This window comes from Phocoena phocoena, chromosome 1 (assembly GCF_963924675.1).
Source record: "Phocoena phocoena chromosome 1, mPhoPho1.1, whole genome shotgun sequence".
Lineage (NCBI taxonomy): Eukaryota > Metazoa > Chordata > Mammalia > Artiodactyla > Phocoenidae > Phocoena > Phocoena phocoena.
Window position 1 is genome coordinate 172,240,623 of NC_089219.1, and position 24,030 is coordinate 172,264,652.

Sequence of the window (24,030 nt, forward strand, 5' to 3'; positions counted from 1 at the left end):
GGGCTTCAGTAGTTTTGGCTTGTGGCTCTAGAGCGCAGGCTCAGTAGTTGTGGTGCATGGGCTTAGTTGCTCCGCGGCATGTGGGATCTTCCCGGACCAGGGCTCGAACCCGTGTCCCCTGCATTGGCAGGCAGATTGTTAACCACTGTGCCACCAGGGAAGTCCCATAAGTTTGTTTTCGATATCTGTAAGTCTTTTTCTGTTTTGTAACTAAGTTCATTTGTATCATTTTAAAAAACTAGATTCCACATATGAATGATATCATATGATATTCTTTCTCTGTCTGACTTTCTTCACTTAGAATTTATCTATTTAGATATAGATATAGTAAGTATGTTTCAAATATTAGTCAGTGCATCATAAGGACCCTTTCTATGTGTTTTTGATGATACTGATTTATTCAGGAACAGAACATAGCCAGACTCCTTTCTTCTTGGCACACCAACCCAATGTGCTGAGCATTTCCAGAGACAGGTGTGCTCCCAGGATCAAGGGCAAACCCGTGGCAAGGGCACTAGGCCCTCCAGTCTTCTGCAGAACTGGGGAGTGTTTCAGATCCTGGTGTGCCGCAGAACTGGTCTCTACCTTGATCTACCCACACGCGGGTTAGGTGCCATGCATAGGAGTGCCACATTGTGAAATGTGTAAGACAGATTGGCAGACAGATGACATGCTGCTAAAAGTGCATGAGGACAGAAACTAGTCAGTAAGAATCTCATAGGTTCCATTTGTTTTGCACTTGCCATGTACAAAGTATTATGCCAAGGATGTTTGGTCAATTAATTCAGTCCTTACCAAAGTTGGTAAAGTAGTTACCGATTTATCCATTGGGTTGTTAAGGACAATGAACCTCGGAGAAATGAGGCAACACCTCCAAGATCACACAAGTAATAATGGGGTAGAGCAGAAATTCGAAACTTGTATTATCTGTTTCCAGAGTCCAACCTGAGGTTAGAAACACTGGCTCTTACAGTGCCTGGCGCATAAAAGAAATCCATAACAGGTTGCTGAACTGGATATTTATGTACACTATCCAAAAGTAGAAAGAAACATCCATTTGTTTTAGGCTTGTTATTCCAAATCTTATTAATTTAATTCTATTAAAAAATCCTAAATATTTAAGAAATAACAATGTATATATAATTCAGTCGCAAACTAATTTCTTAGAACCAATACAATTCTCCAGTGGAGATTCGGGTGATACTGACGAGTTAATGTAGCCCCGTTGGTGTTTCATGTGTACCAAGGATTCAGGTTATTATCTTACACATAAATTAATTTGAATATTTTGTAAAGGCACTTTCTACAAGCCTGATTTATTTAGTTTCTTTATCATCTCAGATAAACATCTCAATATATTTGGAATTCACATTTTCACTGGTTCAATAAGCTAACAGTACAGTAGGCAAGCATACTACTCTATAGGTTCACAGCAACTTTGATCATTTTTACTAAAAACAAAAAAGATTGTTAAACCAAATGATTTAACTTTCCTAAAAGCCTATTTCTGTACAAAATTAACTAAACACGTGGAGAATGTATTTTTTCGTGCTGGAAGTATTTTTTAAATGCTACTGTGAGATCTTTCATTTTGATAAAGTCAAAACCCCATCCCGTTAATAACCACTATAGTAATTTTGCAGCAAATTACAATAAGACCACACTGTACAGTTGTGCCATTCAGATGACATTTATGGAATGCTTTAATTTAACATGGTGTGACGTATATCATATGCATCTTTTACAAGTTATAGCTTATAATCTCTGAGTGAAGTAGACCTAAACCAGAGGGGGAAAGGATGATGCAATATGAAATTATACCCCTTTGCGAAGTAGAAGGACTATAATTATAGTACTTCCTCTTAAAAAACCATTCAAGTATGTAACCATCGCTGGGAAGAGCAGTACGTGGGGAATCTCTTTACACACTTTCCGTCTTGAATACTCAAAAGATTGAGAAAAAAAAGTATTCCGTTCCTACTATCACTTTGTTTGAGCATACTTCAGAACTTTACCTTTCTGCACTCTCCTTAGAGATTATGGTGGTGAAGTTTGGAAAGCACTTTCTCAGAAATGCCTTTTGGAGGGGGAGGGGAGCTATAAAAATATACCAGCCTGCCAAATGACAGGCATTGTAGAATGGAAAAGAAAAGACATCTTGGTTTTACACCAGTGTGGAAGCTTTTCCTCTCTAATGAATATTTTCGATAGCGGAGCAAGGTGATAAACAGCAGTATCACAAAACACTTAAACGGAAACAAGTATTATGATGTACATTATTCACCTGGCATTCTCCAGTTTGTGACATTTATATGAGGCAGAAACCACTGCAGATTCATTTAATTTTGAAGTGGAATGAATACCTTACAAAGGTAGCCTGTTACATTCGTGTGGACTTTTCTTCTCTAGAGAGGCAGAAGCTTAAGGAAAGAAGTCATTGTGTCTATATTAGAAATATGGAGTAATTCTCAGGGTCCACTTCTTAGGGCTGATGAGCTCCTAGCAGGGAGAATATACTGTATAAAGATAGATAGATAAATAGATAGATAGACAGGTAGATAAGTAGATAGGCAGATACATACATAGACAAATAGAGATATACACATTTTTTCCTTAGAAACACCAGCAGCTGCAAATGATTAGGTATTTCATAGATGCTTTTTTTTTTTGAAATGCTAAAACCAGGCTATTTCCAGAGCTTACATTTAGATGCTTAATAATATAAATGCTCCAGTGTTAAATCGGTTCAGAAAGACCGTGTTTCTCTGATGCTCAGTGATGGACCTATCAATAATTTGATGAGATACAAGACTAAGAAGAAAAGAGAGTAACAGCGAGTCCCTAGGAACTGATAATGCAGTGACAAAATAGGTAGCAAGTACTTAAAGAGCTAGTTCTTAAATCTTAGTGTTCATAAGGATCACCAATAGAAATTTTTAAAAATGAAGATTCCTGGGCTTGTCCTTCAGGGACTTTTATTTCTATAGGTCTGATTGATTTGGTCATAGGCAGTCAAAGGACTCAGCTTTGGAATATACTAAACATATGTTGGATATAGGTTTGTATATTCAAAAATTTTCAGTATTTCAAAATGGTATGTATCCTTTGAGACAAGTATTTTTAAAACTGAATATGTTTTATTTTTACATTTGAATGAAGGAGAATTTGGAGTAAATATTTTCTCAGAGCCTATTCTAGATATTACTAAATCTACCAAAACCGAGTAGAACTTGTGATTTATAGTTCTCTAATATTTGAAGTACCTCCTGAGCACATTTCAATGCTATAACAATTACTTTTAAATAACTCATCCAGTCAATAAACAAGTATTTAGGGGATTCCCTTATGTACTTGGCCCTGTGCTAATCAAGGTTACATAATAGTGAATGAACGAATCACTCAGGGACTGGTAAATGAAATTTAACCTTCCTGAAATGTATTGTTTACTAATATTATCTAGGAATAAATTTTAGAAAGATTGAATTTTTTTCATTGCCAGTGATAAACCCACCCCAGCTTCAGAATTTCTATCTTTAAGCATATTCTTTTAAACAGCATTCTGCCCATCCACTTTCCATAGTGTCTCCTCAGCGTGGGGTCTTGCCATGGATGTGTGTCCTGGTCCATCAGTTTTGAGAGTTCCCAGAAGCTAGGCTACTCCAATCCCTTCAGTTCCCACTGTAGATCTCTTGCCATCACTTGTTTTGGATCAGCAGTACCCCTCCCACTTGTAGTCACCCGTTCTCCAAACGTTCTCAAGTGTACTGCACTTGGGGTTCGAGTTTTCAGGTCTTTCAAAAGTCAGATGCCCTCTGACTTCTATCTGCTTTGTCCTACGCTGACACTGATGCCATACATGTCTTGTGACTTGGTTTTTTTGCACTTGCTTCTCTTTGGGGGTTTCTAGGGATAGTTGGTCACCTAGTTCTGTTATAAATATTTTTCTTGGCTTCTTCTGGTTTTGCTTTTTAGTTGTGTTTTTATTTTGGGATTTGGAGAAGTTCACAAACTCTGTGGCCATGTAATCATTGTCCCTCATTCCCCTGGAGCCTCTTTTGACTTGTATTGCCTAACCTAAACTGAATGTGTAGAATACATGGCAGAAATGTAAGCCCAAGCTCTTTTGTTGTTTGTCTTCCTATGTGATGCCTTCTCCTTCTTCTTTCTCAACCTATTTCACCATCAGTGACTGTCCTTTCCTCCACTTTCACCTACTCACCACAATATTCAACTGTACTCACTCAACTTTCCCTACACCCACCCCACACCCACTTATTTTCTGATAGTTTAAGTCTCTTATGAAACAGGTAAGAGAGGCAATAAAGACAAGTGGGGATGAACAGCAAAATGACTGCATCAGCAAGTAGCAGCCAGGCACTGAGAGAAGCTGATTGTTTTCTGAGCCAGAAGACTGATGATGGGGAGGAAAAAAGAACAAACTAAACACAGAGTAAGTAGGCAAAAGGGAAAAGAAAAGACAAAATTAGCCGAATAGAAATTGGACAAGCAATAGTGAAAATGAAAAAACTCAGTAGTCGTGTTTTTTCCATAAAGATTAATAACATTGACAAACTGATCAGTAGAAAGAAGAGAAAAACAAGTTGCCAATATCAGAAATAAAAAAAAGGGACATCACAGCACATTCTACAAACACTTATATAGGATCCTAATGAATATTATGAAAAACTCTCTCCTAAGAAATTTGACATCCTAAGTGAAGTAGACAAATTAATATAAAACGAACACAAAAAGAAATAGAACATTAATACATACCTAACAGAAGAAAAAATAGAAAACCTAAATAGCTTCCTATAAAGACATTGAATTTGTAATCAGAATTCAAATTTCCTTTCAACAAGGAAAACTTCAGGCCCAGATGACTTCATTGGTGACTTCTCCAATAGCATAAAGGAATAAATCATGTAAGTCCTACGTAAACTCTTTTAGAAAACTGAGGAAGAATGTGTACTTTCCAAAGTGTTTAATGAGGGCTACTTAACCTTAATCTCATAACCTGACAAAACATTTAAAAACAAGTCCATTTGAACAAGTCAGATGTTCCATATGAACATAGATGTAAAATATCTTAACAATGTTTTAGCAAATTGAATCCAGAAATATATAATAACATTTGAACAAGTCAATGTTCCGTATGAACATAGATGTAAACTATCTTAAGAATATTTTAGTGAATTGAATCCGGAAATATATAATAAAGGTAATGCATCATGACTGATTGGCATTTATTCCAAAAATGCAAGACTGGTTTAACATTTGAAAATCAGTTAGTGCAATAAACAACATAAATCTCATAATAATCTCAATAAGTGTTGAAAAACTTTTGAAAAAATTCAGAACACTTTCATGATAAATACGCTCTCCATACTAGAAACAGAAGAAAACTTATTCAATCTGAAAAGCGCATCTTCAAAGAAACTTAACATCATACTTAACAATAAACGTTAAACATTTTCCCTGTAAGATCAGGAACAAAACAAGGATCCTTGCTCTTATAACTTCTGTTCAAAGCTGTAACAGAGGTTGAAAGGAGTACAAAATGAACAAAATAAAATCACGGATGTCAAAAAAGAAGCAAAACTATTGTTATTTGCAGGAAACGTGATACTAGATGGACAGTGGAGACAGAAGACATTGCCTTCTGTGGGGTGAGGGGCGCAGACATCAAGCCCCTCACCCCATGTTATCACTTTTCTCTTCCTACCGTTGTCCTCCATAAGGCCATTAAAAATTGGTTAATAATCTAAAGAAGAATAGTGTTTTTGCTATGCAGATGTAGCTACAGAACAATCCCTGAGCAGCAGTGCCGTCCAGATTGCTGCCATCAAGCCCTTCCAGTAGAGACTCTGGGGCTATCACTGAGGTATGGTAGTAGTGTCACATGACACTAGAAAGGCATATTGGGGTCACATCGTGGAATTTGGACTTTGTTCGGTAGGCAATAGGGAGCTCTTGAATATCTTTGAGCACGGAAGTGGCATGGTGGTGTGCCAAGTCAGGGGAGAGCAGTGCGTTACAGGCATTGCTTAGAACTGCTAGTACTTGGTGATCAATTCATGTGTCATTCTGCATACAATTCCTGGGCAATGCTGGCAATTCTGAGGGAAGAACTGGTAGAAACTGAGAGGTATTGCTCGCATACTATGACCTCATGCAACTCACAGGGTACATAGTGTGTGGTTGTATGTGATCAAACATTTGTTGATAACAGCATGAATGAATGAGTTCTCCAGCAAGGAGGAGTAGGAGTTGAAGAATTTCTATTCAAAAAAATCTGTAGTCATCTCTATAAAAGAAAAGATTATTCTAAAGAATCTACTCATTAATTAAAAGATTTTTTGCCCTCATTTGTATTTCTGTTCAAACAAAACCCTAAAAATCTAATTTAATTTCCAGGGCAGACTTCCCGTTCTTAAACTTTTGAGTTTGCTTTTCAAATTCTTACTTTGTTTGGCAGCGTCCACATAACCTCATTGGCTTTTAGTGAGTTCTGTGAGGAGATGTAATCTACAGAACATTAGATTTTCCTCTACCACCAGCCAAATGAGTGCTTAAGAAGACAGATATTTCTCCTGTTTTAAAAGTGTTGCTTTGAATTACTTAAAATGTAGTGTCTTTTACATCGAGAACCTCTAATACATATTGACTGTTCTCACCTAATTTATTCATCTTTAACTCGTACGTCATTATCTCTAAGTGATATTTTTCACACACACAAAAGAAATCACGTATGGATTATCTGATGCCTCGAGTCACCATGATAGAACTCCATCTCTTAATGTAGAGGATGGGTGAGAAAGCTGACTAGGATAATGATTGCAGTCTTACTCTTTCGTGTTGTCACTAATCTTCCTGCCAAATTCGTTGTTGCAATTGTTACACAATTGACTGTGCATATCCACCACTGCTACATAGCCTGGGACAGCAGACTTTTGCAGTATGGTCCAGAGTAGAGAGATCCTGAGCGTGGTCACTGGGTAGTAGACAGCACCCATTAGCAAACATCGGGGCAGTTCAGAGAAATTTACAAATTAGTAACTGGACTGCTAACCTGCTTCTTCCACTGTGGGTCCAGCTCCTCACAGGTATTGGCCATGGCCTTGACCTTCCTTAGGTCGAGCACTCTTGCCATTGCTGCTGTTACGTTTGTAGCTTATCACAAGCAGAGTGAACATAGCACAGTGGTTATGAGCATGGATTTGTCCAGCTAACTGTCTGGCCCTCAAGAAGTAACTTGATCTAAGATCCAGTTTCTTCTGCTGTGTGAAATGAAGAGTCATTCATTTCCCAAATGGGAAAATGACTAAAACTGCTGCTCTTATGGACTTTACATTGTCAGGTGGTTTGGGGAGTAGAGGGGGAAGGTAATCATCAGTCAATGTAAAAATAAGTAAATCTCTTTACTAAGTTAATTGATATGGAAGAAATAGGACAAAGTAAAAGGCCTCAGGAGTGCCATTTGAAGGAAGGGAGCTGCCATTTAGATACATAGTCAAGGCAGGGCTCGTTAAGAAGGGGACATTTGATTTGAGCCCTGATGGTGGTGAGGGGGGTTAGTTGTCTGGAAGTCTGTAGGGAGGGACCCAGGCAGAGAGAGCAGCCTATGCAAACACCCTAAGCTGTGGGTATCCCTGTTGTGTTCAAGGAACAGAAAAGAGGCCATGTGGCTAGAGTGGAAGCAAAAGAGAGGAGAAGGCACATCCAGAACCTTGGAAATCCTGGGTTGGGATGCAAAGGATTGGCATTTCCACTTTGCCAGTGCCTGCTACGCAGCCATTAGGTGCTTTAGAAGGTTGAAGAAAGTTGGATGGTCAATCCTTTGATGAGTTTACTACCTACTGTTTAATCACTAGCAGTGTGACATATACAGAGTAATAGTTATATATACCACTAGTTTTTTCTTTTCCCCCAAGATGCTGACATCTCTGCTGCTTGCATATCTATAAGATAAAAAAAATTTTTTTTGACATGCTCAGGTATAACAGATGACATCATCTGTACAGCCCCACCTTCTTCTCAGAATGTTCCATCTTTTGGACCTAGTCTGGACCAATGGCCCTCTGGGCTACCTGCTCAGCTATTAGCATGGACTTGCCACATACCTGAATCTCCATCTCCTGGATCCCATGCCTTGCATTCTTGTTGCTATTATTGTCGACTTTCTCATTTGCTGGTATCTTATGTCCCAGTACCTTCCTGAGAATGGGAGTTAAATTTAGAAGGTATTGCTTCCAATAATTTAAAATAATTTTATTCATAATTTAGAAGGTATCGTGTCCAACAATTTGAAGACAATTTTATTTATAATTTGGAAGGTAGGATATAGTTTTCTGGGTTGCAGCAATATTACAGAACACTTCAATGATATTCTATATTTCTTTTATATGTGACTTATTTTATTGGTTTCTAGAAATTTTTGTGTCTTCTTTCTACTTCTGATATTTGAATGCTTCATGAGATTGTACCTTACTGTAGTTTCTTTTTTTACCCATTAATTTTGCTAGCACATGGTGAGCCTTTTTAAACTGTGGCTTCATGTAAGGAAAAACATTTATGCTGTATTAATGCTTTGATAATTTCCTCATTTTTCTTTTTTTTGTCCTTCTGGAAATTCTATATTTTTATGTCATTTTTCTTCTATTATTGTTGTTCTTTCTGAAGAATTTTCTTAACTTTATCTTAGTCTTTTTATTGAGATTTTTATTTTGCCTCTTGTATTTTTAATATTCAATAGTTCTTTCCTTCACAGGTTGCTTCCTAAGGCTTTTTCTGTTCTATGTTTTTATTTATTATTATTATTTTTTAATAAATTTATTTATTTTTATTGATTTATTTTTGGTTGCATTGGGTCTTCGTTGCTGTGTACGGGCTTTCTCTAGTTGCGGCGAGCAGGGGCTACTCTTCGTTGTGGTACGCGGGCTTCTTATTGCAGTGGCTTCTCTTGTGGAGCACAGGCTCTAGGCGCATGGACTTCAGTAGTTGTGGCACGTGGGCTCAGTAGTTGTGGATCGTGAGCTCTAGAGCACAGGCTCTGTAGTTGTGGTGTTGCTCCATGGCATGTGGGATCTTCCAGGACCAGGGATCAAACCCGTGTCCCCTGCATTGGCAGGCAGATTCTTAACCACTGCGCCACCAGGGAAGTCCCATTCTATGTTTTTAAATGAATGCAACTTTTACCATAACTTTCTGGGGATAATAGTTATAGCAGTGTTTTATTTGTTATTGGTTGATGACTTCTTATATTTCTCTTCTCTGCATTCCTCCTTTCCCTTATAGATTATTATTTCTTCCCCCTTTTTTTTTCCCTTGGTCCTAAATGGAAAATAAGTCTGGCTCCTGGCTTTCTAGAAGCAGTGTGAGAGAAGTGGAGTGGTGGCAAGGGGTGAGGGTGTACATACACTCTCACTTAATCCTCCAATTTCTGTCCTATCTGTTCACCCACTGCTGATGGTCTAATATAATGGAGCTGGTTATCTTAATTTTTTTTGGCAATAAGACCAATATCGCCATGGAATAGGAGTGTACCTGGCTGTGTAGGATTATAAAGGGAATTGGAACTCTAAATACTTGTTTTGTAGAACTCTTCTAATTCAGGATTCTCAACCACAGCACGATGGGTATTTCTGGCTGGATAATTCTTTGTTGTGGGGAACAGTTCTGTATATTGTAGAATGTTTAGCAGCATCCCTGGCCTCAACCCACCAGATGGTAGTAGAACCCCTCTCCCAATTGTGACAACCAGAAAGTCCCCAGCCACTGCTAAAAGTCCTCTGGGGAACAAAATCACCCCCAGGTGAGAGCCATTGTTCTGATTTCAGAACTTATCCTGCTTTTCTCAGTGTTTTATCACTTGTAAACCTTAAGGCTTTCTGAGCCTTAAGGCTAAGGTTTTCCTTTCTGTAGGAAAAATCAGTTTTCTTGTTTTAGAAATACAACTCACCTGACACCCATATTGTAGCTTCTTACTAGTTGAGAGTATTGTCAATATTCATTTATATTTCTTCCTTCCATTCTCTGTCTTTGAAACTTTTTGGGAAAATTTATTTGTTCTCTATTGCTCTCTCTAATCATTAAAATTATGGATTATAATTTTTAAATTAATCATTAAAATTATGGATTACAATTTTTAAAATTCCTATTTTAGTAAAATATCAGGAAAAGAGGAAATAGGCACATGCTTAATCTTCTGGCTTTTTACCTTGAGAGAATTTCCAGGCCAAAGAACAGAGTGGGAGGTAGAGCTCAGGGGATTCTCTGAGTTGAAGAGGTGGAGCTGACAGTGTGGGGAGTCCAAAGTGGCTAGAGTTTGCAGAGAGAGCAGCACAGAGAGATAATCCCAGAGCTCTATAGAGTATCTTTCTTAAGTCCTCAGCTGACTATCAATTATTGCGTGTGTGTGAGGCTGGGGAAAGAACCTGAAAGAATTAAATGTAATCGTGCTAAGCACTCATGCAAGGCTGTGAATAGTGCCTGTTTCCACTAGCTGAACTAGGAAAACCTCATGAGTCACAGGATATCCAATAGAATACACAGAAATATCTTGCCTCAAGAGTAGAGAATAGTCCTAGACTAATCACTGCTCCAGGACCACCTAATAAATCTTAAGAGCAAGACCCAAAGGAACTGTTTCCAAGTAACTTAACTGCATCCCAGGACAAAGCTCAGGAATATTTATAGGAACACTAAAATATCTAGCACCCAAAAAGAGAAAGTCCACAAAATCTAGCACCCAATTAAAAAAAAAAAATACCAGGCATGCAAAGAAGCAGGAAAATAAAACCTATAATGAGGACAAAAATCAATTAATCACAAGTGACCCAGAACTAAAACAGATGTTAGAATTACCAGGCAGGTACCTTAAAACAGATATTGTAACTATGTTCCAGATGTTCAAAAAGTTGTATAGAGACATACAAGGTACAAATAGGATACAAATCAAAAATCTAGAGAGGAAAGCTGCAATGTGTAAAATGAAAATAAATTGGGTGGGATTAATGGTACTTGTACATTGGAGAAAAGAGTAATGAACTTGAAGTCATAACAATATAAACCATCTAAAATTAAACATATAGAGAAAAGATAATTTAGAAAAATTGAAACAACATCAGTGAGCTGTGGGACTACTTCAGGAGTTGTGATATATGTATAACTGGAGTGCCCAAAGAAGAGGAAGAGTGAAGATAGAGACAGAAAAAAAATTGAAGAAATAATAACTGAAAAATTCTAAATACTGTATAATGAAAACCAAAAAAACCACCAACCCAAGAAACTCAAGAAAAGCCAAGAAGAAGAAACATGAAGAAAACTGCAAAAAGCACATCATAATTGAATTGCTTCAAACTAGTGATAATTTTCTCTTTAATGATAAAGATAAAATATTAAAGCAGCCAGAGGAAATAGATAAATTATTTACAGAGGAAAAACCATTAAGATGATAAGAGTTTCCTATTAAAAATAACGCAAGCAAAAAGACGATGACGCAACATACTTAAAACACAGAAATAAAAAAAATGGTGTACATAGAATTCTATACCTAGTAAAAATATCTCTCTGAGATAAAGGGAAAGTAGAAATTTTTTACAATATATAAAAATGAAAGAATTCATCACAAGCAGACCTGCATGCAGTATAAGAAATGTTAAAAAGAAATCCTTCAGCCAGAAGTATAATGATACCAGATGTAAACATGAATTTACACAAAGAACTGAAGAGCTCCAGAGAGAGTAGCTACATGGGTAATTATATAAGATTTATCTGATTATTTAATTCTCTTTAAAAATAATTGGCAGTTCAAACAAAAGCAATAATGCTGTATTAAAATGTTTATAATACATTTACAATTAAAATGTATGACAACAATAGCACAATGTTTGAAGAGAGAAAATGAACTATAATATCGTAAGGTTCTTATTACCAAAGCTAATCACTTCAAGGTAGGCTGTGATAAAGATATACACCATAGACTTCAAAGAGACCACTAAAAATAATAAAACAATGTGCTGTAGCTAATAAACTGAAAGTAAGATAAAATGGAATCTAGAAAATTTTAAATAAAGAAAAGCAGGCAGAAATGAGGAACACAAACAGTTGAAACAAATATAAGGAAAATAGCAGGATGATGGATTTAAAACTAACCATGTCAATAATCACATTAAATTTAAATGTTCTAGATACTCCATTTAAAAGTCAGAGATTGGAAGATTGGATTAAAAAAAAGTAAGACCCTGCCAAAGGATTATATGCTGCCTACAGGAAACACATTTCAAATATAAGACACACATAGGTTAAAAATAAAGGATGATTAAAGATATACTATGCAATTACTAATCCTAAGAAAGCTGGAGTGACTTTATTAATATCAGAAAATATAGATTTTAAAGTAAAAGTGTTTCCCGGGGTAAAGATGGTCACATTGCAAAACAGGTCAATTCATCAAAAGGGTTTGGTACGTAAATTCTTAACATTTATGTACCAAACCACAGAGTCTGTGCAGCTCTACAAGTCAAAAACTGATAGAAATGAAAGGAGAAATACAAAAATCCGAGATTGTAGGCAAACATTTCAATACCCCTTTCTCAATAATTAATAGAACAAACTGACAAAATCATAAGTATAGAGGTTAAAACAGCACTGTCAACCAACTTGACTTAATTGATGTTTACAGAGCACTCCAGCAGCAGAATACACATATTTTTCTAGTCTACACAAAGCATTTATCAAAATGAATCAAATTCTGGACCATAAAACAAGCCTCAGTAAATTGAAAAGAATTCAAGTCATGTAGAGTATGTTATCTGACCATAATCATTAAATAAAATTGGAAAGCAATAACAGAGTAATCTCTGGAATATCCCTAAATATTTGGAAACTAAATAACACACATCTAAATAACCTAAGGTCAAATAGGAAATGAAAGGGAAATTAGAAAGTATTCTGAACTGAATGAAAATGAAAACACAACATATCAAAACTGTGGGAGGCTGGTATAGCAGTCCTTAGTAAGATATTAAAAGCACTAAATTGTCTATATTAGAAAAGAAAAAAATTCAGAGAAAAACCTTTCTCCTTAAGAAACTAGAAAATGAAAAGAAACGACCCAAGCCAGGCTAATCAAAATTATTTTCGAGTTTCTAACTAGAGCTCACAGGGGCATCCCTTTTCCCTCATTGTTCATGTGGCTGAAAGCATGCGAGACCAAAACTTACAAAACCAAGATTGTGTTTTAAGCCTTAAAGAGCTAGAAAATTTCTCTGGCTTAAAGTATGAACATGTTTGTTTGTTGTTAGAAACAGTAACTGTACCTCATTATTTGTTTTCCTTCTACATTACTAATAGAAATTTCCATATTATTTGGCCATGCGATCATAGAGAATAAACTGTATTTCTCAGCCTCCCTGGCAGTTATGTATAGAAACGTAATTTAAGTTCTGGTCAGTGGTATTGTTTCTGTTAACTTTCGCCTCTAAAATGGTGGCTTAAAACCACGAAAACCATTTACTTGGTTTAGAATTCTATGGTTTGGCTCAGCGGTGGTCTGGGCTGGCTTGGCTGAACGTGCCTGAGCTCTTTCATTTATGTGATTAGCTAGCTTGTCAGCTGGCAGTCAGATGATCCAGGAAGGCCTCACTCACGTGTCTAGTGGTTGTCAAGCAGAAGGTTAACTGGGGTGATAGGAGAGGCTATTAGCTGGGGCTTCTAATTCTCTTCCACATGTCCTCAAATCCTCCAACAGGATAGCTTGAGCCTGTTTTACAAGGTGGTCTCAGGGTTCCAAGCCCAGCTAGAGAGAATCAACTCCAAGTCTGCAAGCATTTCAAACTTCTGCTTGCATCATATTTGCTGACTTACTACTGGCCAGATAAAATCAAATAAGTCAGCCGAGGGTTAGGGTTAGACGTATTCTATCAAATAGCATGGAAACAGAAAAGTGTTGTATATGACTTTTTGGAAGTGTATTTTCTAAAGGGAGGGAGTCACACTCTTCTCTCTACTTCTTGGTGGACAAGAATTGGTCTTAGAGTGTGAATAGATTTATATTCCCTCACATAAAAGGGAGAGAATCTACAGTGAGTTGTACAGAAGTGAACATGTATTTTCAGGTGAGTTTTGAGAAACTGATTACAATGAACTCATTTATAAACTATAAAGCCTTTTATCATTTACTTTTAAACCACATTTTAAGGTATGGCTAATATAGAGAAATTATAGGCTATATGTGTTATGCAAACATTTAGGTTAATGAAATAAGAGTAAAGTTGTGTTATCTTATTTGCAGCCGAGTTTCCCATATGGAGACATTTCATTTTATTGAAAAAAATATCCCATAAGACCAAAATGTTGCACAAATCAAGGCAATAATGAACACTTTTTAGATCTATGTAAAAGATGACTAAGAGTTAGGTGTAAAGAGGAAAAGTAGACACACATTAGGGAGGAGTGAGGAGTAGGGAGAGACAAGACAGTTAAATGGTGACTAACTGGGGTGCAGAAGCCTTTGGCGATGTCTAGTTTTAGGGGAAACTAAATAGATGTTATAAATTGCCAAGTAAAGTTCTCACTCTTCTTTCACCCCAAATCTTTAGTAAAATGTATTACTTTTTAAAAAATGAGAGCTCCTCTTCTGAAATTTCAAGTTTCGTGTCTAGAATGATACAGGGCAGAGCTCTCAGGTGGCAGGAAGATTCCCAAATGGAAGAAGCAGAAATTTAGGGTCAAGGTGGCCATGAGAATATCAGTACACATAGAAGTTTTAAAAACTGAAGGAGAACTTTTGTCCTTCAACAGGAGTGGAATGAGGGTTCCAGGCAATCTTATCTAGATTTCAAGAGGAAGGGAAGCTCCAGGTGATACATGCCTTACATCTGAATAAGAATATAACAAAATAAATAGAAGATAAAGTTTTAGCACAGAATACACCTTTATTTCTCTTCAGCCTTTTCACTCTTTCTTGCTCTAGATTTTTGAAAGAGTACATTTTACATGTGGGGTGTATGCAAGGTTACTCTTTGAGAGAAATATAAAGTATGTCTAATTCCTGAAGGTGCTTGCCATCTGGAGAACAAGACTAATATATGTGAAACAAGCACACAAAAAAATAGGGGATTCATTAAATGGTAATGGACTTGAAGTGTTATATGTATGTAATCAGAGGTCTATTCGATTCTCATGGCTGTAAGTAACATACCCGTCAATAAATGCCATTTATTTTTGAAGACCAAATCCGATACCTGTTTTGAGTCATAATCTGGTTTCCATGGGGTGGGGTAAGAGTGTGGGTGTGAAACAAAGCCAGACACTGTGGGGCAAGTCACAGTCCTTGCATATCTTTCTGACCTGTATGTGTCTTTGATATTGATGTGCATTATTGTCTACAACTCTGTCCTGCGTGTATAAACCTTTATTTTTCAGAGTACTAGACATTTTGTATCATTATCTTACCCTTAAGTAATGATTCCAGTGAGTTCCTATTTTCCAGATGAGGAAAAATGAGGCAGTGATAGATTTTTAACAACTATTTAATTAAAAAACCCTTCTCTACCTCTTTGTAACTGAATCCCAACCTCATGTGATATTTTTGGATATCCCTGAGATTAAAGGTAAATCAAACCGTGCCTTTCCACAGGTAGGTAACTTCCCTTTGTGATAACCTTGCCTCCAAATGTGGCATGCTGGATTCAGTCTGAGTGTAAGGAAATCATGGGGAGACAGGCCAGTGACTTTATGAGAGATCTGATGTCTGTATTCACATCTGTTGTGAAAGTCCGAAGTTATTATTGAATTTCTCAGATTTATTTCACGTGTTATATGTATATATTCCCTAGTGAAAGGTTTTAGCTGTTTCTTTAACCAACATAGCATTATCTGTGCATAGAGTAGATAAGCATTATATAGTCTATGTATTTTCATTCTCAAACAGCAGCTTGAAGAGGAAATATTCTCCTTTGTTCAGCTGTTATTTTAGTTGACAGTGCTCTAAAACAAGTAACTTTTTTGCATTTTTTTTTACCACAATGTAAGTCAGTTAAATATACTTGATGTGATTAATTCATAATATAAATGAACCATAAATATGCTGAAATATTCCTAAGAGTAGAGTTGTGTAAAAGAATGTTATTAGGGTCATTATCAGGAGGCATAAATGGATACTATTAAGAACTTTATTTAAACATTGTTAAAACCTTGGTGGGATGATATTATTATAGAAAGATTCTTCCTCAGTTGAAGCACTGGGCATGTGCAGAACAAGTTTGGATCAAGGAGTAAATGAGAGGAGTGAAACAGAGAGGTGGAGATTAAAGACTAAATTAACGGCTGGCCCTTTTCTATTTTCAGTCTCCCCATGACTGTATTTTGATTTCTTTATATGGTGCTTAAGGCTTAATTCCACTTCCCTTTTAGTCATACACTACTGACTTCTATGTGGTTTATTTCCATTCAGTTCTATATATTCACCCTGCTGAAGCTCTCCCATATTTCTGTGTCAGGAGGGGAAATACCTTATTACCTTCTTGTCTGTTTCACATTTAAAGTGTTTTCCCTCCCTGCCCTCTCTGTCTTGTACCTAATGAGCAAATTATCTAAAAATAGAAACGTTCATCACCCTACAAAATGTTGTATCTTCTCTAGATCGGAGGCCAGTGTAATTGTAAGAGACATGTGTCTGGCAGACAGTGCAATCAGTGCCAGAACGGATTCTACAACCTACAAGAGTGGGATCCTGATGGCTGCATTCCGTGCAACTGTAATGCCTCTGGGACAGTGGATGGAGATATTACCTGTCACCCAAATTCAGGCCAGTGCAAGTGCAAAGCAAATGTTATTGGTATGTGTAATGCAAAAGTTTGCAGTCACATCTCTATTACCATCTGGAATAAAATCCTCTATTTGATTTCTTCTCTGAAGAGTAAAGCAAATTTCCTTGCTCAAGGCAGGCTGGGAAAAAAAAATTTGGATGAAATTAACTGTCTAAAAATGACTAAATTAATAATTCTCTCAAACTACAGCTTGAAGCTTAGTTTAATCAACCCTTTAGAAGTTTCTTTATTCCGTAGATGCATTAGTTCACATGGTCCCACACTAATAAGTCATAGAAAAATATAATTTGCTTACTGCATAGATGTTTCTTTTAGAAAATTAGCACTTTTTCAAAATGCTTTACACTTAATGAGTTCTAAGCAACTCATTTCCATGCTAGTTTTCTTAATAGACCAAAATAAATGGATTTTTTCCGAAATATTCTGTGCTGCAGGGTCCTTTGTGATAAATCTTTCCATTTTTTTCTATTATATTTCTTTGAACTGTTCCTATGAAATGCAAAATAAGTCAACATAATTCCACAGATCATGTATATTGCTAGGGTTAGTTATAAAGGGCCACATAATTTTAATTTTGTAATTCAGCACCAAGCTGATTATAATAAACAGCTACCTTTGGTGTTATTTATCATTTTTTTTATACAAGACGTGCTTTTTTTGTTTGTTACTCCCACAGGTATTTTTCAGAAATTAGATTTGATTATAGCAATTTATTACATCCAACATTTTTGAGGGGAACCACAGCCATATAAGGACAAAATTTATCAAGTGCCCGAAATGCACTATGTACATAATGCACTTTGAAATTTTGATATATGAGAATATTATGAGAGGAAAGTTTCCAGATAAAGTGAGCCTTGTAACTGAACACGTCTTGGTTCATATAAGAAGTTTCAAAAAGACCTTTACCTTTCTATTGTCATTCAAGACACCAAGTCTTCCATGGTTTTTCTAACACTGACCTGAACCTTATAATAATAAAAACATGCCTGGCAGACACACACACACACGTGCCCGCAGACGTGCATATACACAAACATACGAACATATCATTTGGAGTAACATTTTCATTTCTGTGATATAACACTAAAGCTAATTCTTTATCTTTTATATATGTTGGTACTCGTGCATCATTTTGTACAATTCAGCTAGACAAGCATTTCATTTAATTTAATAGAAAAGAATATGGGCTTGCACATATTGATGGAATTACACAAGATTTATAGTATTACACAATTTATGGTATTACACAAGGTTTCTCTGGTTTAAAGAAGATTAAATCAAAATCTTTACCAAAACTTGCCCTTTTGCATTTTAAGCATACAAAAGCTAACTTTTCGGGGACAAAAAGAAAAGAACAACTAACATAAATAGAAGCACACTTTTGTATAAGTTTATCTGTGATATTGAATGAAGTCCTCCAAGTTCAGTCCATACAGCATCCTTTGTTCTTTGATATAAAATATCCTTTAAATTCAAGCTGTGAAAACAAAATTGAAAGAAAGGGCTTTAGGGACAATCAAATGGTTACAGCTCTGTATCAATAAAATCTTTCCTGTGGTAGTTAGATTCCAGAGCTTAAGGAAGGATCAAAGAATCAAACTTTACTATTTACTTAAAATTTGTTATGGCCTCCCTGCCATTTACCTGTGTTATTGGTTGACCAGGTAGTTTTCTGCGGGAAAATATAAATACATACTTTTTGAAGATGAAATCATCAGTTTAATATTACCATCTCTAGAGTGATTTCTGCACATACAGTATTTTTTAATAGAAATGTAAACTTGATATGTATATGTATTTCTTTTCCTAATGGGGCTAGCAAGTAACCTTATTCAATTTTACCTTGTTCGTATGATTAAAAAAACAACAGAAAATACAAGTATATGTTGTATGTGCTTCAGAAAGCAAACTGTTCGATTTAACAAAACTGTTAAAGCTTACTAATGATTCTATCACCAGTAAAATACATTAGCACCAATAATTTTATTAAAGTAGGTCATTCATCTAGAATAAAAAGGGAGAAGAATGTGAATTAAATGCCAAGTGTGCTAGCTCGCCTGTACTTTTTAACACCGAATGTGATGCCCTGTAGGCCTTCCTGAGTACGGTTAGGAATAGATTACCTGTCAGGAATATGTATGGCATATTCAAATAAGCACTGCGCATATTTTTAAAACTGATATGATGTGAATCCATGTAGACCAATTTTAATAGTTCAAAATGAGTCATAATTCTTGTTAACAATACAGTTATTTTTAAAATTTGCAGCAATAGTGGTCCTTTTTTATTTTCCTTATTGAAATTAAATGATATGCCTTAGGTGAGTCATTCATCACTGTTAAAGAACTTGCCTTCCATTGGAGTTCTTGAATTTTTATCCATATATATACATATATATTAGGCGTTTCCTTCCAGTTTAGGAAATGCTTTTCTGCATATGGTTTCCTGAGTGTGTTTTTGACTGTTATTTCCTGACTAATTTTTTTTAATGCTATTATAGCTTGAAATAAATGTTTCAATGGATTCAACTTCACATAGTCACTTATTTAAATTCATGGATATGTGAAGACTAGCTAAAGAAAGTATTTTGCCTCTCAACATTTACTATTCAATTCTTTTTTATTCCTTTCCCTTGTACCACTTTTTTGAAACAAAAGAAAGTTGTCAGATTTAAGTGTAGGTGATAAAACATTTTTCTCTGTATGTAAAATGTATATATGTTTGTGCTCCTTTAAGTAGGAGTCATGTAAACAGCAGAATTTACTTCGTGTTTAAAGAGGTATGCTCTGAATCACACAATATGACAAGCGATGTGATTGCTTTATGAGCCGAGGAGAGCATAATTTATATTAATTGAAAATGATAAAATATAGGAGTGTATAAAAGCATTGAGATGCAGTTGCTCTGGATAACTTTTATTTATATTAATTATTTAATTGTGTGAGATTCAGAAGTGAATATGTGTACTGTTCTCACAAAAATAGTTATAGCTTAGCATTTATTAAACATTTTGGGAGGATGCTGATTTGTAGGAAAATAACTTATGTGGTAATATGCAGTTCTTCTGTATGGCTTTGAAAATGTATTTCACTCTCAACTTTTAAACGAACATACTTTGTTACTATGACATAACTAAGAATAATGGTTTTAATATAGTTAAATAATTTTAAAATAATAGTTCTGATATTTGTTAAAGAGGAAAAGAGTTCCAGTATGTGCAACAGAAGCAGTATTTGCATTAAGCATTTCTCCTCGCATTAAGTAGTGAATAAAATTGTATAGAGCCCATCGCAAAAATAAAGTGGTACGTGAGTGCAAGTTAAGAATTGCCATTGTATTTTGAGTATATGATCAGCCCCTCTTTGGCATTACTTGTGAAAAAAAACACTCAGCGTTTTATTGTGCCTGTATTAAATGTGGACAGTAGCATTGTTTGCACTACAGCTATCTTGAAAGCTTGAATGCGGTTGTTTTCACATCTTTACCTTCTTAAACACATTTTTCTCTTTAGGGCTTAGATGTGATCATTGCGATTTTGGATTTAAATTTCTCCAAAGGGTTAATGACGACGGCTGTGAGCCCTGCCAGTGTAACCTCCACGGCTCAGTGAACAAACTCTGCAATCCTCTTTCTGGGCAGTGTGAGTGCAAACAAGAAGTCAAAGGACTTCAGTGTGATACCTGCAGAGAACACTTTTATGGACTGGACACCACCGGTTGTAAGGCCTGTGACTGCGACGTAGCTGGGTCCCGGTCTGGGACCATCTGTGATGCTCGGACAGGACAGTGCATCTGTAATCCCAATATTGGAGGCAGACGATGCAGTGAATGTTTGGAGGGATACTTCTACCTGCAGCGAAACAATTCCTTCCTCTGTCTGCCTTGTAACTGTGATAGGACTGGGACAGTAAATGGCTCTCTGCTGTGTGAGAAATCAACAGGACAGTGTCTCTGCAAATTAGGAGTAACAGGTCTTCGCTGTAATCAGTGTGAGCCTCACAGGTATCATCTGACCGTTGGCAATTTTCAAGGCTGCCAGATGTGTGAGTGTGACCCCTGGGGGACGTTACCTGGGACCATTTGTGACCCAATCAGTGGCCAGTGCCTATGTTTGCCGCGTCGTCAAGGAAGAAGGTGTAATCAGTGTCAACCAGGTAAGAGAGAAATGTGTTACATTTTCAGTACACGAAGGTTTTCTTTTTATCCCATATCAGGTGATTCCTCTTTGCTTCTCTTTCAGGACTTCTAAAACATCAATCTCCAACACCTTTGTTGCATTTATATCATTATCTAATGAGGTGTAACTAGTTTATTTAAGATTATGTGGCATCTTTGTGTTGCTGTATTTGAGAGTGACCCTTTAGATGAATGCCAGCCAATCAGACGTTTCATAACTGAGACTTTTATTTAATTTCTCAACTTGAAGTAAGTCCCCTTTTAACAACTGAAAAAAAATAAGAAAAGCAAGAATACATTTTATATTCTAGAGAAAGAGAAACTTGAGTTGATCATCCACACAGTGCCAAATATTCAGATGATGAACTGATTTTCTGAATAAAAGCTGACCAAGTGTTTTTACTAAATGAGCTATATGTTCTGGCATCAAATAGAAACATCTAAAATAATTTTTAAATGCCATTAAATTAATAAAATAGGCTACTGTTTAGTCCTACTGTACCCATCTTTCCAGGTTTCCCAGTTGGAAGAAAGATGGACCCTATCCATCACTTTCTCCTTGACTTTATATGATTTAACTAAAGCAATATACTTCCTTTATAATACATTCATCGTGATGTTATGATAAATATAAATATCGGTTGTTTAACAGCTGTACTAATTGTTGTCCTGTCTAGCAATATCAGCTCTGAGTTATCTGAACCTGTGAAAACGAGGGTGATGCAAATTCGAAAGGGTGATTTGCCTGCCAGGGAAGGGTAGGACTAAAGTCTTGTTTTGCATAACAAGGAAGTCAGCTTAGTAGAATTGAACCAAACCTCTCCCTTGGCATTGGTCAGTGTGACAAGTAAATCCAAAGAGACAGAAAAGAAATGATGAACGGTTAATTCTCTTTGAGATAAAATATCAGAAAAAAATTTGAACTAGCTTCAACATAAATGGAGGCTATATTATCAGTGAATGTCCCATAAAACCTTATATGGAGCAACACAGTCGGGACTCAGGAACTAGAAAACTCTCACTGGTATATATTCATTCATTGATTCCCACCCTCCGTCTCTTTCTGCAGAAGGGCACTCTGCTTCTCTCTTCCTCTCTGCGTGGTTATATAGCCACCCCTGTCTCCTGAGTTTGCTTACAGCTCTAGTTGCAGCTATACAGAGAGACATTAGCTGCTTCTTGGTTACAATTCCAAGAGTGAGATTCTAATTGACTCAGTTTTGTCGGGGTGGCCGTGTCTGAGCCAATTCACTGTGGCCAGTGGTGTCAGGATCACATAACATAAGCATGGCTTCTAGGGACCACTCCTTCAGGTAGGAGCAAGGTGGTAAGTATCCCAGAAAACAGGAAGATCATTGAGTGTTGACAGCTGCAACGTACTGCGTTCTTTCAGCTTCAGATTTATCCTTCCAAATTTGCAATCAATTACTATTTTTTATATCCTAAGATGACTTTTTTCTCTATTTATTAATATCTCTAATTTTGGAAAGTAAGTAGTCAGTTTCCTGCACAAATAACCATGATGTATATAACCTACTTTGTAAATAAACCAGCAAAAATTAATAGAGCAAATGTTATATGCTTTTGAGTCGTTATCCATGGTTAAAATTTATTGAGTGTTTCATTCTGACCAAGAATATAGCTATGCCACGGAACTAGAGACCAGTGGGCTCAAATCAGAACAGGAGGACCAGGGGTGGAAAAAAGAAACTGATATGTTGCTTGGATAGGGTTCTATTGGAGAGTTTTGATTCCTAGAAATATCTAAGAGATTCCTAGAAAACTAAGCAGAGGCAGATTTTTCAAGAAAGGAAATATAATCAAGCATATTATAGGGTATAACTGTGAAATAGATTTATGTAGTCGTAATAAGATAATCTCTGAAAAGTGATTTAACCAACTAAGGGGATTATTGAGGAGGAGGTAGAAAGAGCTAAATATTCATTTTCTATAGTAGAAAGACAGTAGTCTGAATTTTAAGCATTGAGATGTAACAATACATGCATGTTATTCAGAAATCGAGAAATGAAAGCCAGAAGAAACATCTATAGGAGTTGAAGGTGATTGCTCTAGGCAGGGAAGTTCCTGGGAGAAGGACGAAGCTGCAGGCTGCCACTTTACATTCTGAGTCTTTAAGTTCTATTTGATTTTAAAAACTATCTGCGTGTAAATTTTGATAGAAATAAAAATTTAAAAATTATTGGAAAAATCGTACTCAATTCTCATGGTCTCCTGACCCCTTTCGCTTGGGGATTTATGTGGTAGAGTGTTGTTTTTTTAGGAGGATAATTTCTCAGTAGCTATTTGCCTAAGTACAGATGACACAAAACTCCTCTCCAAAGGTGTATGGCAAACTGTCCTCTCTTTTAAGGAAGATATAGAATGGGGACCATCACTGTTAATGAAAGTAATTATCATATTTAAAGTTACCGTGTATTTTATTTACTAGTGCAGTTGTCTTATTTCCTTTGAGTTTTGATATCTTGACAGTAAGGATTATATTATGCAGCTTACATAGCCACAATATTGATGTAATTCCTTGTATATTGCATGCAGTCAGTAAGTGGTTTGTTTAATTGAAATGAGAAATAATCAGGAGTTTTAACAGAGACATCTGTATTAGGTAGGGTTCTCCAGAGAAAAAGAACCAATAGGAGATGTCTGTGTGTATATACATACATACATACATATATATATGTATTTTTTTTTTCCACTGAATATACTAGTCCATGGGAGGATCTGAACTCCTGACCCTCCTGTTCTGATTTAAGCCTGTTGATCTATAGTTCTGTCGCATGCTGTATCCTAGGTCTTACCTTTGCAGCTTTACTGAAGATTTCCTTCACATCTCCTGTGGTGGATCCCCTGTTTCCTGAGTCCTATGTGTTCTTTTTTCTTGATTTATTTGTGTATTTGGTAGAGCAAATGCTCCAGTAGCTTCTGAAAAGGAGTACAGGGAGGAAAGTGATTTTTTTTTTTTTTAGAATTTTGAACACCTGAAATTATCTTTATTCCATACT

At 36.2% G+C, this 24,030-nt stretch overlaps 1 protein-coding gene across 1 annotated transcript in view; it reads left to right on the forward strand.

Moving 5' to 3' along the window:
* USH2A (usherin) overlaps positions 1-24,030 on the forward strand; it is a 791,707-nt gene that overhangs the window by 138,937 nt on the left and 628,740 nt on the right. Inside the window, exons 11-12 of the mRNA XM_065876328.1 lie at positions 16,645-16,840; positions 20,347-20,988. Coding sequence (XP_065732400.1) covers positions 16,645-16,840; positions 20,347-20,988 — 838 coding nt within the window. The remainder of the gene's footprint in view (positions 1-16,644; positions 16,841-20,346; positions 20,989-24,030) is intronic.